This window comes from Pan paniscus, chromosome 23 (genome assembly GCF_029289425.2).
Source record: "Pan paniscus chromosome 23, NHGRI_mPanPan1-v2.0_pri, whole genome shotgun sequence".
Classification (NCBI taxonomy): domain Eukaryota; kingdom Metazoa; phylum Chordata; class Mammalia; order Primates; family Hominidae; genus Pan; species Pan paniscus.
Genome location: NC_085927.1, coordinates 39,611,039 through 39,627,294, shown reverse-complemented (window position 1 = coordinate 39,627,294; position 16,256 = coordinate 39,611,039). Strand labels below are relative to the sequence as shown.

At 41.1% G+C, this 16,256-nt stretch overlaps 1 protein-coding gene across 11 annotated transcripts in view; it reads right to left on the bottom strand.

The window, feature by feature from the left end:
* Positions 1 to 16,256, bottom strand: part of NF2 (NF2, moesin-ezrin-radixin like (MERLIN) tumor suppressor) — a 93,757-nt gene that overhangs the window by 42,635 nt on the left and 34,866 nt on the right. For 8 of the 11 annotated variants that reach the window (XR_008622646.2, XM_003811995.6, XM_055105922.2 and 5 more), the window contains 4 exons: positions 15,143 to 15,265; positions 12,065 to 12,148; positions 1,301 to 1,369; positions 350 to 432 (listed from right to left, as the gene is read on the bottom strand). Coding sequence is in view for 10 of the 11 variants with exons in the window: in XM_003811995.6 (XP_003812043.1) it covers positions 350 to 432; positions 1,301 to 1,369; positions 12,065 to 12,148; positions 15,143 to 15,265 (359 nt within the window). In the remaining variant the exon portion in view is untranslated. The remainder of the gene's footprint in view (positions 1 to 349; positions 433 to 1,300; positions 1,370 to 12,064; positions 12,149 to 15,142; positions 15,266 to 16,256) is intronic. The other 3 variants (XM_034949035.3, XM_034949037.3, XM_055105924.2) reach the window with 1 other exon arrangement.

The following is a 16,256-nucleotide window of genomic DNA, read 5'->3' as shown; positions in this document are numbered from 1 at the left end:
TCAAGGCTGCAGTGAGCTGAGATGGTGCCACTGCATTTCAGCCTGGACAACAGAGCAAGACTCTGTCTCAAAAAAACAAAAATCTTAAACTTAATTACCAATGAGTACAGGTCTATATATCCTGACAGGCAGTACACATACCTACTTTATGTCATACGTACTAGAAAAGGACACACACAAAACTGAAGACCAACGTTACTCCCAGCTCCCCAGCTCTCCCTTTTTCTTTTATAGACTTCAGTACTGCATTTTGTTTAACAAGCATGTCCTAGTTTTGCAGTTCTTTAAGGCAAAAGAAAAAAAAAAAAAGCCCATAAAGGAATGTAAACCAACAATGAATGGGCCTCACCTGGCTCGGCCTCGGTGCTCTGCGTACCAAGCAGTAATTCTCTCCTCCCACATTTCCGGAGTCATCTGATACAGATTTATTACCTACCAAAAAATAGAGCAAAATAAAAAACCTACACATGAAGTAAATTTGGTATTGTTTGCCACTTTTATAATTATGCATCATTTTTACAAAACAGTAAAGCTATTTTTAAAAAGCTACACCCAGGGAGTTAGTCACACAGAGAGAGGGCGTGTAAATAAGGCACCATTCTATTGGAGGAGCAACTCAGAAAGCTGCACGATAACTCAGACCTAGGTGCATCCCTCATCTGGCAGTGACCCTGTCCCTGCCTGGGCGATACATCCCAGAGACCACCTCTGACAGCGGAGCTCAGTCAGAAGCAATGCTCACTCATCTCAGGCCTTCACATGCTCAGAAGCCATCGAGGGACAGGTAAAGAGAGTGAGAGGTGAGGAACGGGCCTTTATTACCCAGTGACAGATGAGTGGGGGCTATAAAATCGGCAGGAGCAAAAGGGAGGGCGGGCCTGCTTCTGTGGCTAATGAATAAGATGAACAACACTGAGGATTAAAAACCACAATGCCCACCCCTACCTCATCTCCTCTATCCGCCCCTCGCCACTGCAAACAGCTCAATTCCCCAAGCTGAATACACTCTGCTCCAGCCTCCTCTTTGGGAATCAATGATGCTCAACCGCATCTGAAAAAACAACCACGCTAGAAAAAACATTTACAGGCCATGCTAGTCCTGGTGACCCCAAACTAACTCCAAAAACCTTTGCTTTTTAATATTCTTAACAGAGATCCCACACTCTTTACTGGAGATTACAAAATATTTATTAAAATTAAATTGCTATGTACTTCCAATATTCCTTCAAGTCCTTTGGTTAGCTTTCTTTTAGACCACATATCTGCTATGTCTTCCTGAAAAGGGAATTTAATCTCTTACCCTTTTTGGAAGCAATTCCTCTTGGGCCAAAAATCCCCGCTTGTGAACACTGGGGTCGTAGTCACCATACTGGAAAGAAGAAAGGCAGAGCAGGCGATTGAGATTCTAAAGATAACTGCCATTTCTGAACAGAGCTGGACCAATCTCATTCCCTCCCAGCTCCAGGGAGCAATTCAATTCCGATGACAAGTCAAGATTTCAACCTTGCTAGTTTGTTATCCTTGAATGAAAATACAAAGCTGATTATATCTATGAACTGAGTTGCATAATCCTGTAAGAGATGGATGGGTGATGTGCTAATAAGAATGTGACACTTGTATGGAAATGTGGGCATGTTTTCTAACCCTCAAAGAAAGCAGTCACTTCCAAAACAGTAGCTTTTGAATTAAAACACCAAATCACAACTGTGAAAGTTGTGATTAGCAACATATGATAAGAGTCTTACCTATAAATTCTTATAAGTGACTGGTAATTGGAGCCCATTACTAGGGGGATCCAGGAATAATGCAGGCAGTAGTTTTAATACCTTTCACCCAAGTTTCTGAAAAATACTTTGGAAAAATCTGATGTCAACACTGCCATTCCTATTGTACAGACAAAGAAGTGAGTAAAAGGTTAATTGATCTTCCTAAAGCTACAGAGAAGTCACTAATGCGGTTGGAAATAGGCCCTGCATTTTCATTTATCCCTCCGGGGACAATGACTTGGAAATTTATTCTCTGATTTAAAAAAAAACTCCTTTCTTTCCTAGAAAACTCAAGTCTGATAAGGAAATAATCAAAAGTTAAAGAATGTTTAAAAAGAAACTAAGTGAAACATACAGTAGAATATAAAATCAAAGCCTATCTCTTATCAATCAGTGTACAGTGGCTCTTCGTTTTACCAAAAACAACAAAACTCAGTACTTCAGTATAATCTTCTATAAACATTTATTCTTTTAACCACCAACAGTGAAAAAACAAAGGTCAGGCACAAGGCTGCTGTTTCTATATACCACCAAATCTCATTATTTCGTTATGTTCTCTCATTCTCAAAGAGCCTCGAGTTAAGACTTCTGGTGTGTTCTCCAAATGAAGTGGCCTAAAACTACAGACACAGGAGTGAAAGAAGATATTCATCATTAACTTTAAATCATGCCTCATTCCCATATCACTTTAACTGTAAAAGCCCCATGAATTCATATTTCTTTTGAATCTCATAATTATCTTTCAAATAGCAGAATTGTATTGCATTGTTTTTTTTGAATCTTAAGGGAATTAATTTGTCGATTTTTTTTTTTTTTTTTTTTTTTTTTTTTTGAGACAGAGTCTCGCTCTGTCACCCAGGCTGGAGTGCAATGGCATGATCTCAGCTCACTGCAACCTCCACCTCCCAGGTTCAAGCAATTCTCCTGCCTCAGTATCCTGAGCAACTGGGATTACAGGTGCACGCCACCACACCGGGCTAATTTCTGTATTTTTAGTAGAGACAGGGTTTCACCATGTTGGCCAGGCTGGTCTCGGACTTCTGATGTTGTGATCTGCCCGCCTCGGCCTCCCAAAGTGCTGAGATTACAGGCGTCAGCCACCGTGCCTGGCCTAATTTGTCAAATTTAAACATTTTAAACATGCCACAGTTTTTGTAACACAGTTTAGGCATTTCTTCATTTAAAAAAATAGGCTGGGCACCATGGCTCATGCCTGTAATCCTAGGACTTTGGGAGGCCAAAATGGGAGGGTCACTTGAGCCCAGGGGTTAAGGCTACAGTGAGCTGTGATTGTGCCACTACACTCCAGCCTGAGTGACAGTGGAAGACCCTGTCTATAAAAATAAAAAATAACTTAGAAATTATAAATGAAAGGCCTTGGTATCTCTCTACTTCTGGGAGGCTCAGAGATGTGATGCAGTAAGTCGTAACTGTACTAAGCTTTAACAGTACTCACTGCAAGGCAGCTGTAGCTGTAGAGTGAGGGTAGGAGCCTGGCTCTGGAGGCAGGCTGCCTAAGGTTTTATCCTACATCTTTCACATAGTAGCTATGTGGCCTTGGAAATTTTTGTGTCTCAGCTTTCTCATCTGTAAAACAGGAATAATAATAGTATTTATCTTGCAGGACTCTTAAGGGATTTAATTAAATAAGACCAGCAAAGTTTTTAAAACTATGCTTGGCCGGGCGCGGTGGCTCACGCCTGTAATCCCAGCACTTTTGGGAGGCCTAGGCGGGCAGATCACCTGAAGTTGAGAGTTTGAGAGCAGCCTGACCAAATGGAGAAACCCATCTCTACTAAAAATACAAAATCAGCCAGGCGTGGTGGTACATGCCTGTAATCCCAGCTATTCGGGAGGCTGAGGCAGGAGAATCGCTTGAACCCGGGAGGCGGAGGTTGCAGTGAGCCAAGATCACGCCATTGCACTACAGCCTGGGCAACAAGAGCAAAACTCCATCTCAAAAAATAATAACAAAATAAAGTAAAATAAATAAAACTATGCTTGACACATAAACCTGATGTCCAAAAGATCTCAGGTCTCTCCAAATCTGTCTTTTATTTGTCAAATGAGAGCACTGGCCTTAGAGGATCTTGAAGGGAAGTGGGGGAGTGCTGAAGTACCCCTTCTGAGGCCTTGAGTAAGGCATCCTCTCTCTAAGCCTCAACTTCCTCATCTGTAGAGTGAGGGTCATAATAGCATCTGCCTTATAGGGGATGATGAGGATGAAGTAAAACAATACAGGTAAGCATTTAGCACAGCACATGGCTTATGGTGAAAGTCAGGTATTATTATTATTGCCATCCTCTGCATTACTTATGACAACATTGATCATTGTTTGCCTCCTGGATTTTTGAAAGGGTAGGATGCTAAAAGAAAGCCCTGTTAGTTGCATTTGCAAATCTCTCAACAGTGCTGACCAAGCTTTAATGCAAAAGCAAGCAGATATGCAAAGTTAAAGCTGTAAATTCAGGTTCCAAAGGCATGCAAGATTAACAATCCCCATTATTATACCAAGTTCTCAGCTAGTCCACTGATCAAATACATCACATTTGAGCAATGCAGAGGTGGCAAAGACCCTGCTGAAAGAACTTCTCCACTGGACGAAGTCTGCTTCCAACATTAAAGCCACCTTGATGTATGCGTCTGCTCTTAAATATCTCTTTAAACAACAAGGGAAGAAAAAAATCCTGAAGTTGTGGTAGCTGGTGAATACAAAAGAAAGTCATACCACTCCAGGGATGGAGATGGCTGCTCCTCATCGTTTTATGTAACAGATGCATTCTGATAATGTAACCAGGGTGAATTTACTGGGAAGCTAAGGAAGCTTGGATTTCAGGTCTCTGCACCTTCATAGGCCTGTACCTAATTTGGTACTCTTGCATTAAAGACAATCCCCTAAATTATTAAAATTCAGACCCAGAAAACCTGGACCTACTCCTGACATAAACTAATTGAATTTAAATTCAAGGAGTTTACCATTTAAAAGACTTGTGGAGCCAATACTTAGGTTAAACGGAGGCTCTATCTGGATATGAAATAATTTCCTGTCTATAACTATGAGAAATGAGATAAAATGCTCTGAGTAGGATTTCACAAAAACATAAAGGTTAGATTACTACATATATAGAAAAAAGACAGACCCCCTCCCTACTATACCCACACACCAGTCAATAAATTCTTAAACCTATAAATGAAAATCCATACAAATACCAGAACAAAACATAACAGAGTATGGATATAATAATGGTTGGTAAATGCATTCTAAAAGTCACTCAAAACATACAAAGAAAAAGATTGGCCAGTCCTATACGTAAAATAGACAAAAGGTTGATAACTCATAATACACGGAGCATCTACAAATCAATCGGAAAAAGATGAACAGGTTGGGTGCAGTGGCTCATGCCTGTAATCCCAGCACTTTGAGAGGCCGAGGCGGATGGATCACCTGAGGTCAGGAGTTCCAGACCAGTCTGGCCAACATGGTGAAACCTCATCTGTACTAAAAACACAAAAATTAGCTGGGCGTGGTGGCGCATGCCTATAGTCCCAGCTCCTCTGGAGGCTGAGGCGGATGGATCACTTGAACCTGGGAAAGGAAGAAAGGAAGAAAGAAAAGAAAAAGAAAGGGAAGGGGAGGGGAGGGGAGCAAAGGGGAGAGAAGGGAAGGGAAGGGAGAAAGAAAAGAAAAAGAAAAGGAAAGAAAAGGAAGGGGAGGGAGGAAGGAGAGAGAGAGAAAGAAAAAGAAAGAGAAAGAAAAAGAAAGAAAGAAACAAACAATACAGTAGTAGGCAAGTCATAAACGGTTGATTCACAGAACAAAGAAATACAAATGGCCAGTAAGTTTATGAAAAGACATTCAGTCCCAATAGCAATCAAGGAAATGCAAATTTTAAAAAATCTTTTTCTATCAATTAGCAAAAATTTTAAAGACTGATAGTATCTACTGTTCGCAAGAATGTGGAAAAACAGGTATTCTCACACACTGTTATTGAAAGTTAAATTATGACATCACTTTTGGAGGGTGATTTGGCTATATCTATTTAAATTTTTTATTGAGATAAAATTTATATACATAAAATTTACATTAAGTGTACAATTCAGTGTTTTTTAGTATATTCAGAATCTTGTGCAACTATCACCACTATCTAATTCCAGAACATTTCCATCACCCCAAAAAGAAGGCCTGTACCCACTAGCCATCACTCCTAATTTCATTTTTAATCTTTGTAAGTTATAATTTTATTTATTTTTAATTTTTAATGTTTGTGGGTACATAGTAGGTATATATATATTTGTGTGGTATCTGAGATGTTTTGATACAGGTGTGCAATGTGAAATAATCACATCATGGAGAATGGGGTGTCCATCCCCTCAAGCATTTATCCTTTGTTTTACAAACAATCCAATTATGTTCTTGTAGTTATTTTTAAGTGTATAATTATTATTGACTATAGTCACCCTGTTGTGCTATCAAATAGTAGGTCTTACTCATTTTTTCTTTTTTTTTTTTTTTTTGTACCAGTGGCTCCTTTTTTATTTTTATTTTATTTTTCAGACAGAGTCTCACTCTGTCACCCCAGGCTAGAGTGCAGGGGTGCAATCTCAGCTCACTGCAACCTCTGCCTCCTGGGTTCAAGTGATTCTCGTGCCTCAGCCTCCCGAGTAGCTGGGATTTCAGGCATATGCCACCACAGCTGGCTAACTTTTATATATTTTTTGTCTTTTGTTTTGTTTTTTACTTTTTCTGGAGAACGGAGTCTCGAACTCCTGGGCTCAAGCTATCCTCCCACCTCTTGCCTCCCTGAGAGTTGGGATTACAGGCGTGAGCCACCGCACCCGGCCAACTTTTATATATTTTTTAGTAGAGACAGGGTTTCACCATGTGGCCAAGCTGGTCTCAAGCTCCTGGCCTCCAGTGATCCACCCACTTCAGCCTCCCAAAGTGTTGGGATTACAGGTGTGAGCCACCGTGCCTGGCCAGTATCAGTCACTCCTAATTTCCTCCTTCTCCCTTTCCCTGGCAACCACTAAATCTACTTTCTGTCTCTATGGATTTGCCTGTTCTGGACATTTCATCTACAGGTAAGTGGAAGCATAAAATATGTGGCCTTTTGTGTCTGGCTTTTTTTTTTGCTTCACATTACTTACATTTTAAATGTTCTTATTCTTTAACCCAGTTATGCCATGTCTTGATATCTATTATAGAGAGATATTATTCATATATGCCCAAAGATGCATATTCAAGGATGTCCATTGCATCTGTTTCACCAATAGAAAAACAACAGAAAGAAAAACAAACCTAAATATCTACCAATAAAGATATATTTAAATAATCCAGTCCCTCCTTTCTATGAAATATAGTTCAGCAGTTAAATGAAAATGAGCTGGCGTCAGGTGCAGTGATTCATGCCTGTAATCCCTGCACTTTGGGAGGCTGAGGTGGGTAGAGAGTTTGTGCCCTGGAGTTTGGGACCTGCCTGGGCAACAAGGGGAAACCCTGTCTCTACAAAAAACACAAAAATTAGCAGGGCATATGCTGAGGCTGAGGTGGGAGGATCCCTTGAGCCTGGGAGGCAGAAGTTGTAGTGGGTGGAGATCGTGCCACCTGGGTGACAGAGAGAGACTGCTGTCTCAAAAAGAAAAAGAAAAAGAAAATGAAGTGGGTCTATCTGTTGTGACAGTTTTAAGTGAAAAGGATGTGTGTGCAGAGATTCCTCTGGAGTAGCCACCTGGAACAGCCAGCGGTGTGTCTCCTCACTTCCACCCGTCCCTTCCACACTTGGTGCTCTACAGAGGTTATGCCAATTTCACAATCCCTTTGGCAGGTAAATGAGCACCAACAATGCAGTTACCCAATCTAGTAATCCCTGCCAATCTTATGGGTTTGAAATGTTGCCTTACTGTTGTTTTTTCTTTTTCTTGATTACCTGTGAGATGAAACATCTTTTTGTATTTATGACCATTCTTGTTTTCTCTTCTATAAAGTGCATGTTTCATGCCCTGTTCATAGCATTTGTCTTTTTATCAACTTAAGATTTTTTTTATATTGGGGTTCATCTCTTCTGTCAATTCTATGCAATTCTTCTTCTAGACACCTACCTTTTTTAATTTTTTTACTTTATTTATTTATTTATTTATTTATTTTGAGATGGATTCTCACTCTGTTGTCCAGGCTGGAGTGCAGTGGTGTGATCTTGGCTCTCTGCAACTTCTGCCTCCCGGATTCAAGCGATTCTTCTGCCTCAGTCTCCCAAGTAGCTGGGACTACAGGCGCCCACCACCGCACCCAGCTATTTTTTGTATGTATGTATGTATTTATTTATTTATTTTCGTAGGCACCTACCTTAAGGGGAAAAAGCACACATGTACATAAGGAATCACATAAAAGGATCTTCATTTGAGCACTGTTTAGATAATAAGGAAAAAGTGGAAACAAACTACCTCTCCCTCAGAAGAGGAACAGATAAATAAACTAGGTTTATTTATCAGTGGTTACCATATTAAATCAATTAAAATCAGTGAGCTACATCTATACACACAACATGGATACATCTCAAAGTAGATGCTGAGTGGGAAGAAAAATACCATTCTGTAAAAGGATATGAAAAAAAGGTATATGCAGAGTATAGCACCATCTAATCAACTTTTTATCTCCTGGATATTTTTAAATCAGTCAGCCCCCATCCAACCAACCACCTGAAGTGTGAACCTAATATTCTCTCACCAGGGCAACTATCACAGCCTTCTAATAGGTCTCCCTGTTTCCAAAGTTGTCTCACTCCAATCTGTCCATCACACAGCCACTACAGGCTCTATCTAAAATATAAACCCTTCACTGCATCGCCTACAGGATAAAGTTAAGACCTTTTAAGATCTGATTTTTTGCATACCTCTCCAGCATCAACTCTTGCCACTCTCTACCTACACTTTACACACTCAATTTTCTAACTCAATTGTACTTTGGCACTCTGTCCCTGATTTGCATTAAAGAGTACTAAGAAACTAAGCTTCCCTTCCCACAATTCTTTTCTCTCTTCTGATCACTAGGAGTCTGCACACAGCAACATGAGATTCATAAATTATATGCCATTCTCTCCCAAAGTCATTTTTAATAAGAACACATTTCCAACACCAAATGGTCAATATACAATCCAACAGGTGACTTAAACATTGCAAGATGGTTTAGTGTGTCATGTGACTGCACCAAAAAAACCCTGCCTACATTTTTTTTTTTTTTTTTTTTTGAGATGGAGTCTCACTTTGTCACCCAGGCTGGAGTGCAATGGCACAATCTCAGCTCACTGTAACCTCCACCTCCCAGGTTCAAGCAATCCTCCTGTCTCAGCCTCCCAAGTAGCTGGGACTACACCACCATGCCTGGCTAATTTTTGTATTTTTAGTAGAGATGAGGTTTCACCATATTGGTCAGGCTGGTCTAGAACTCCTGACCTCAGGTGATCCATCCTCCTTGGCCTCCCAAAGTGCTGGGATTACAGGTGTGAGCCACTGTGCCCAGTCCCTGCCTACACTTTTGATTCAAGTATAACTCATATATGGTTCTTGTTAACTGAACCATGTGATTAGTATTGTATTTATACTTTGAGGGTAATTGTTTCTTTATGCTTTGGAATTAACTGTGTCTATATCATTCCAACAGCTGAAATACTGTAATGAATACATTTGTGCATAATTACATTCCATGTGTTAATGAGCTCAATTCGCTTTCCCTTCCACACTTCTAAAGTTCCTTTCTGTTTCAGAAAGGTGGAAGAAAACAAGCTGAATATAATGGAAGGAAACAGTATGACTTACTGAAGAACTTAGACAAATGTGATCATATAAATGAAACTAGCCTTTAGTGAAAGGCAGTGGTTGCTACCCAAAGACCTCCCTCAAGCTAGACAGTGACAGGCAAGTGCAATGTGCTAACTTAGGCAGCCTGGACACTAGGGTTCCCATCCCAGCTCCACTCATTCTATTTGGCCTGAAATCCTCTCCATCAAGAAGTGGGCTAAAAATTTCATAAAAATAGGCTTAACATAAAAGTATTTTGAGTTTGCACAAATCACAAATCCCTTTCTGAGCCTTAAATTCCTCATCTGCAAAACAGGCATAATACTCTCAAGCCTTGGCTTCTGGAAAGACTACACTGAGTGTCGCACAAAATATTCATTTGTATTGCTTTGGTAAAACTAGAAAACACTATGGGCATGTAAGATCTTATTAATATTATAATCAGATATCCTTTAACTATTAACCAGCGGTCCTAGAAACTGGAAGCATGTCATAGTAAGCCTTAGTTTCCCAAATGAAGACTTTAAGCCATAGATTACCTTTATTTGTAAGATCCTTAAAATTTACACCAGAAAAAATAGCTAGAACATCCTCCTCCATGTGAGCCACATATGTTGTCTGTGAATCACTTTCATCTCCAAATTAGTACGATCCAAATTAGCAGGGCTTTCCTACAGTGAAACCTGTTTAAGCAAACATCTGCTGGTTCACTGAAAAGTAATTTTTTTCTACAGGTGGCCTTTGAATTTGTGGCCCAAAAATCCATGGAAAGGAAATGTAGCCTTTGAGATGGAAGCCCTTCAAAGAGAGGTGGTGTCCTTGAGAGTCTGGGTCTGCTCCCACTGGGGAGAAAGCGTGCGAAAAGGAACTCAACTCCAGGCCAGGAAGTGCTCGGATTTAATCAAAGTGCCAATGACTGCTTCATCACTGTCGGGGTGATACTGATTGAAAGGACACATTTTTCCTCTTACTAATATTCTTGATCAAAGCATAAAAGGAAGCGTATGTTTTAGTTGAATGAGGGCCCATTTTCTGTTTTCTCAATTACTCATTTTTCAGGAAAGTAGAATATTGGAGGCACAAAATGCAATCTCAAAGCCATGAATTCTACCCTTCTGCTCTTAGCTTTGCCCAAGATTGTCTGAATGATCTTGGGCAAATCACTGAGGGCAGATACTTGCTTTAGTGCCTGCAACTATGAGATAGTCAACAACTCTCACGCTCTCTCCCCACCCTGGGCCTGATGAATACTCAGCAAATATTACATGAGCCATCAAATGATTAAATTGACTTTGGTGCTTCTATTGGTCTGACCAGCATGTATAGTCTTTTTTCCCCACAAATGACAGTTACTTCCTGGCTTTGATCTGAAATTGCATTAATCTACCCCAAAAAGTGAGCTAAGAGTATTTTATTATTTTTTCTAACCTTAAGGGAAATGGCTTCATGAACACCTTTAATTAAAAAGAAAAATAAGTGAAAAGATTATGTTTTAAAATCACACAAGTAAGACCAGGCATGGTGACTCAGACCTGTAATCCCAGCACTTTGGGAGGCCAAGGTGGAAGGATCACTTGAGCTCAGGAGTTCAAGACCAGCCTGGGCAACATAGTGAGACCTCATCTCTATAAAAATACAAATAAAACATAAATAAAATAAAATCACACAAGTAATCAAGGAGCCCCAATTCTGGGGACAACATCTTGTGCTCTGGTGAAAGGCAGGGATCAGGGGAACCAAGAGAAGGTGATATATGACTGAAGTGAAAAATCTGAGGGACATGAAACTCCATGGCTGACCCTCTTATCGGTCTTGTAAAAAAAAAAAAAAGGTCTATAGTGATTTAACGGAAGTGAACGATTTTCAGCTAACCAGACAGCTCAACTGGGCTTGGTGGGCCACAGCACCTGCAGTGCTTAGCCACATGAACAGCTAGCATGTCAATCAGGGGCAGATGAAGCAGGGCATTCTCTGAGGGTGTAGTGTAGTGTCCATACACAAGGCAGCTTGTTCGCAAATGAGTTTGGAGTGAGGACCTGGGCCTTTCTGACCTAAAGGCCATGTTTGGCTAAAATTGGAGACCATAAATTCATTTTTCCTGGCTAATAGAAAGGTTGTACCACATGGTTGAGTTTATGGTTTAAAAAAAAAAAGAAAAAAGGTTTTTCCAGTAAATGTCATAAACCACATGTACATGATGAGATTACACAGAAAATTCATCTTTCTGAATTAATTCACTTAGAATGAATTCTAATTCATTAGAACGATACTTATAATTTCTGCACACCACACACACACACACACACACACACACATACACACACAAGATTATACAAACACTGGAACAGTGACAGTGGTTCTTCAAGTCCACAAGTCCCATAACATCTCACTTTCTGGGGCAAGTCTCTCTGAAGTACAGAAAACCCAAAGAAAGAGAAGATAGGAGTGATCCCATGACCCAAATTAACGCCCAGGAAAAATACATTTTTCTTCTTTGAGCCTACCTTGGCCTGGACGGCATAAGAAGCCAGGAGCACAGAAGCCTCAGGAGGGCAGTAGATCTTTTCATCTAAAATCTGCTTCTTTACCTGAAAGGAGCAACAAGGGAGACATGATACTCTGTGCGTGGAAGTGAGGTGTGTAGGCTGATCACAACAGATGGCCTCACAGCATTCTAATGAGGGCTGCCAGAGCAGCCTGTTAATAATTTTCTGACAAAGGGTACAATTTTTTTTCTACTGATGCAGACAGGTGGAGAGTTCAGTCACAGAAGTTACTGGTATGACGGCTATGCATAAAAACCCCTTATCTCTTCTCTTCATGATCAATGCTGAAGAGTAAAAACGGTCTCTGTAGTTACAACAGAGGCTGTGTGACAGAGCGCTATGAACTCAAGAAGTGTCAAGAGCAGCTCTGGGGGTGACTACAGCCTCAGCCCCTTTGAATATGCATGGCCCCAGAGGAAATGGATCTACTTTTAAGTATTAACACAAGACAAAAGTCACCAAGGCCACTGAGTTATGATTGCAGAAAAAAACCATCACTCTCAACGTGCTGCTCTAAGGGAAAAGGAAGCAATAAAATTTGATCGATTCAACTTTTAAGTACACGTGAGGTCCAGGAAATATAATTCTTAAGCCATAATGTTGAATTAACATATTTCATTGCACTTAATTTTCTTAGAATGGTGCAACTTGGGATGTTCCAGACACAGAAGCAAGACAACTGCATGACGTGGCAGGGGGACACTGAAATAAACACAGCAGGAAAGCCAGCTCTCCTCTCACAGATGTCAACAGTCACCGGATTCATAAAAGCAGTAAATTTTGCCTTGCTCAGTCATAAAAATGCCTTAACATTTCAGTATGGGGAAAATCAAGTCAGTCACACAAGAGACAGGCAGTGCTTCCAAGTACTTACAAGAAAGCCATTTCTATAACATTAGGACATTCTGGGACCTAGGAGATTGTTAGGTGTTTTCGTTCAAACACAAAAATTCTTCTTAGGTTTTAAAAGTGATTTTACATTCTTAGAGAGAAAATGAAACCTGAGATGTTTCTCAAGCAGTGCAACTTTCTAATCCCTTGGTTTCATTTCCAAAGAGAGGGGGAAAAAAGCAACACTATAGAAAAACTGCAAGAGCATCCCTTTTTTTTTGAGAAGGAGTTTCGCTCTGGTTGCCCAGGCTGGAGTGCAATGGCACAATCTCGGCTCACTGCAGCCTCCACCTCCCGGGTTCAAGTGATTCCCCTGCCTCAGTCTCCCAAGTAGCTGGGATTACAGGCATGTGCCACCATGCCCGGCTAATTTTGTATTTTTAGTAGGGACGGGGTTTCTCCATGTTGGTCAGGGTGGTCTCAAACTCCTGACCTCAGGTGATCCACCCACCTCGGCCTCCCAAATTGCTGGGATTACAGGCATGAGCCACCACGCCCAGCCTAAGAGTGTCCCTTTGATCTGCAAACATCAGAAATAAATTTGTCACCTCTTTTGCGCGCACACACACACACACACACACGCCCCCCAGACCTTTTTTAAAAAGAATTTAGGGGGTTTTATTATATTTAACTTAATATTTGCTGACCACAATATACTGAGGCTGAAATTAATTACAGGAGGGCTATGTGACAGACTACCCAACTATCTCTGGGAAATCATGTAATTAACGCCCCTACTGCCATCTTTTACATTACTGAAACCTTTGAGCACACAAATAGCCCCAGTGCCAATCACTGCAACTGGCCATGAAACTGGGGAGCCACTCTGACCTGCAGTAAGAACATAAGTGAAACTGATAAGGTTTTCATCCTCAGACCAGTTCCCCTCCCTGTGCCTCTGGATGGTCAACCTGTAATTATGAATTTCTTAATTTCTTCAATTCGGTGGGACAATTACTTATGGAATGCCTACTGTGCACTTAATGAGGCTTGCCTTTAAGGGGCTTACAATCTAATGAGGAATTAAGGAAGAAATAGGACAATTAGAGACACAGCATAGCATGAAGCATGATGTCTGAAGTACCACATATGGGGGACAAACCAAGTGTCACTAGAGCTCTGAAGTCCTCTTTTTTTTTTTTTTTTTTTTTAGACAGAGTCTCATTCTGTCACCCAGGCTAGAGTGAAGTGACTCAATTTTGGCTCACTGCAACCTCCGCCTCCCGGGTTCAAGTGATTCTCCTGCCTCAGCCTCCTGAGTAGCTGGGATTACAGGCATGCGTCACCATGCCTGGCTAATTTTTGTATTTTTAGTAGAGATGGGGTTTCACCATGTTGGTCAGGCTGGTCTTGAACTCCTGACCTCGTGATCTGCCTGCCTCAGCCTCCCAAAGTGCTGGGATTACAGGGATGAGCCAACGCGCCCAGCTGAAGTCCTTTTTTTTTTTTTTTTTTTTTTTTTTTTTTTTTTTTTTTGAGACGGAACCTCACTCTGTTGCCCAAGCTGGAGTGCAGTGGCGCGATCTTGGCTCACTGCAACCTCCATCTTCCAGGTTCAAGTGATTCTCCTGCCTCAGCCTCCCGAGTAGCTGGGACTACAGGCACCCGCCACCACACCTGGCTAATTTTTGCATATTTAGTAGAGATGGGGTTTCACCATGTTAGCCAGATGGTCTCAATCTCCTGACCTTGTGATCTGCCCGCCTCGGCCTCCTAAAGTGCTGGGATTACAGGCGTGAGCCACCATGCTCGGCCAGTCCTCTCTTAATGAGAGCAGATTTTAAACTTTTGGAAGAACTACTGCTTTATAAGACTCTCTCTTTAGCCTTCCTTTGAAACTATTGAGTACTTTTAAGTTAGCTAGAAGAAAATAGGACCCATTTTCAAGGAGGTTTTAAGTTAGGTAGCTACTTGTATCCATTCTTCACCATCACACCTTCGCAATTTCATCTGACACCAATTTTCATCACTCAAGTATAGTTCTGTTCTGAAGCCTTTTTTCCATTACAGAACCAAAGGGGCTGACCTTCCAGAGGTAGAATATTTTTGCAATACAAAGGTGTTTGTGGTCAACTCTGAGGCCAACTCTGCAACCACTCCTGGGCAAGTTCTCTCAGAACTGGGGGGTAGCCTTGACTGATGTACCTGTAAGAAGAATAAATGTTGTGTGATCTCCTGAACCAGCTCCTCTTCAGCATTCTCAGGATAAAATTTGGCCAAGAAGTGAAAGGTGACTGGTTCTTCCTTTGAAACATCATGATCCAGTACCTGCAGAATTGCAGAGCAAAAGACAAACACACTATATTGGCACTTCTTCCTCCTGTGCTACCCTCAAAGAAGCCTTTGCAAGGTGTGCATTAAATTTTTTTCCCACTAAATTTATCACATTTCCTGAAAGTTGTGATTCCACAGTTTGAAGTATTCACAAAGTCACCTATAGCAAGAGGTAATATTCACTTCCTATGGTGTTTCTGAAACAAATTAATAGCCCCAAGAAGTGAGCAGAGCTAGGATTAAGGCATAAATGTTCTCAGGGCCACAGAATAGTTAAAAACTAGAAATGTATCACTCAGCAGTCTTGGACACTGTCCTTTATGGTAGGTGGAAGGTTTTTTAATTATCTGAAGTAGTGGAATCTTCCTTTATTTCTTTTTTCTTGGTGCCTACTGCCAATATTTAGGTCCGTGATAGAATACGGCTTAGAACGCTGGGCGCGGTGGCTCACACCTATAATCCCAGCACGCTGGGAGGCCACAGCGGGTGGATCACCTGAGGTCAGGAGTTCAAGACCAGCCTGGCCAATATGGTGAAACCCCATCTGTACTAAAAATACAAAAAATTAGCCAGGTGTGGTGGTGGACACCTGTAATTCCAGCTACTCGGGAGGCTGAGGCAGGAGAATCTCTTGAACCCGGGAGGTAGAGGTTGCAGTGAGCCGAGACTGCGTCATTGCACTCCAGCCTGGGCAACAAGAGCAAAACTCTGTCTTAAAAAAAAAAAAAAAATACAGCTTAGAGATGATGAACTAGATCATTATGAAGTCATCTAAACATTAACTGAGCAACAGAATAAAATGTGTCCATCATGGCAACCCTTTGTTTCAAGGAACCTCCAGAGATGCCCCACAAAATACTTGAAGCACAGTCTGTAAACCACTGCCTTTAAATCTTCTAACAATTCCATTCACCCCTGTAAAGCTTGAACCATCTGCTCTCCAGAGTGAATTTCAAGACATAAACACGCCATGTGACAGGCTACA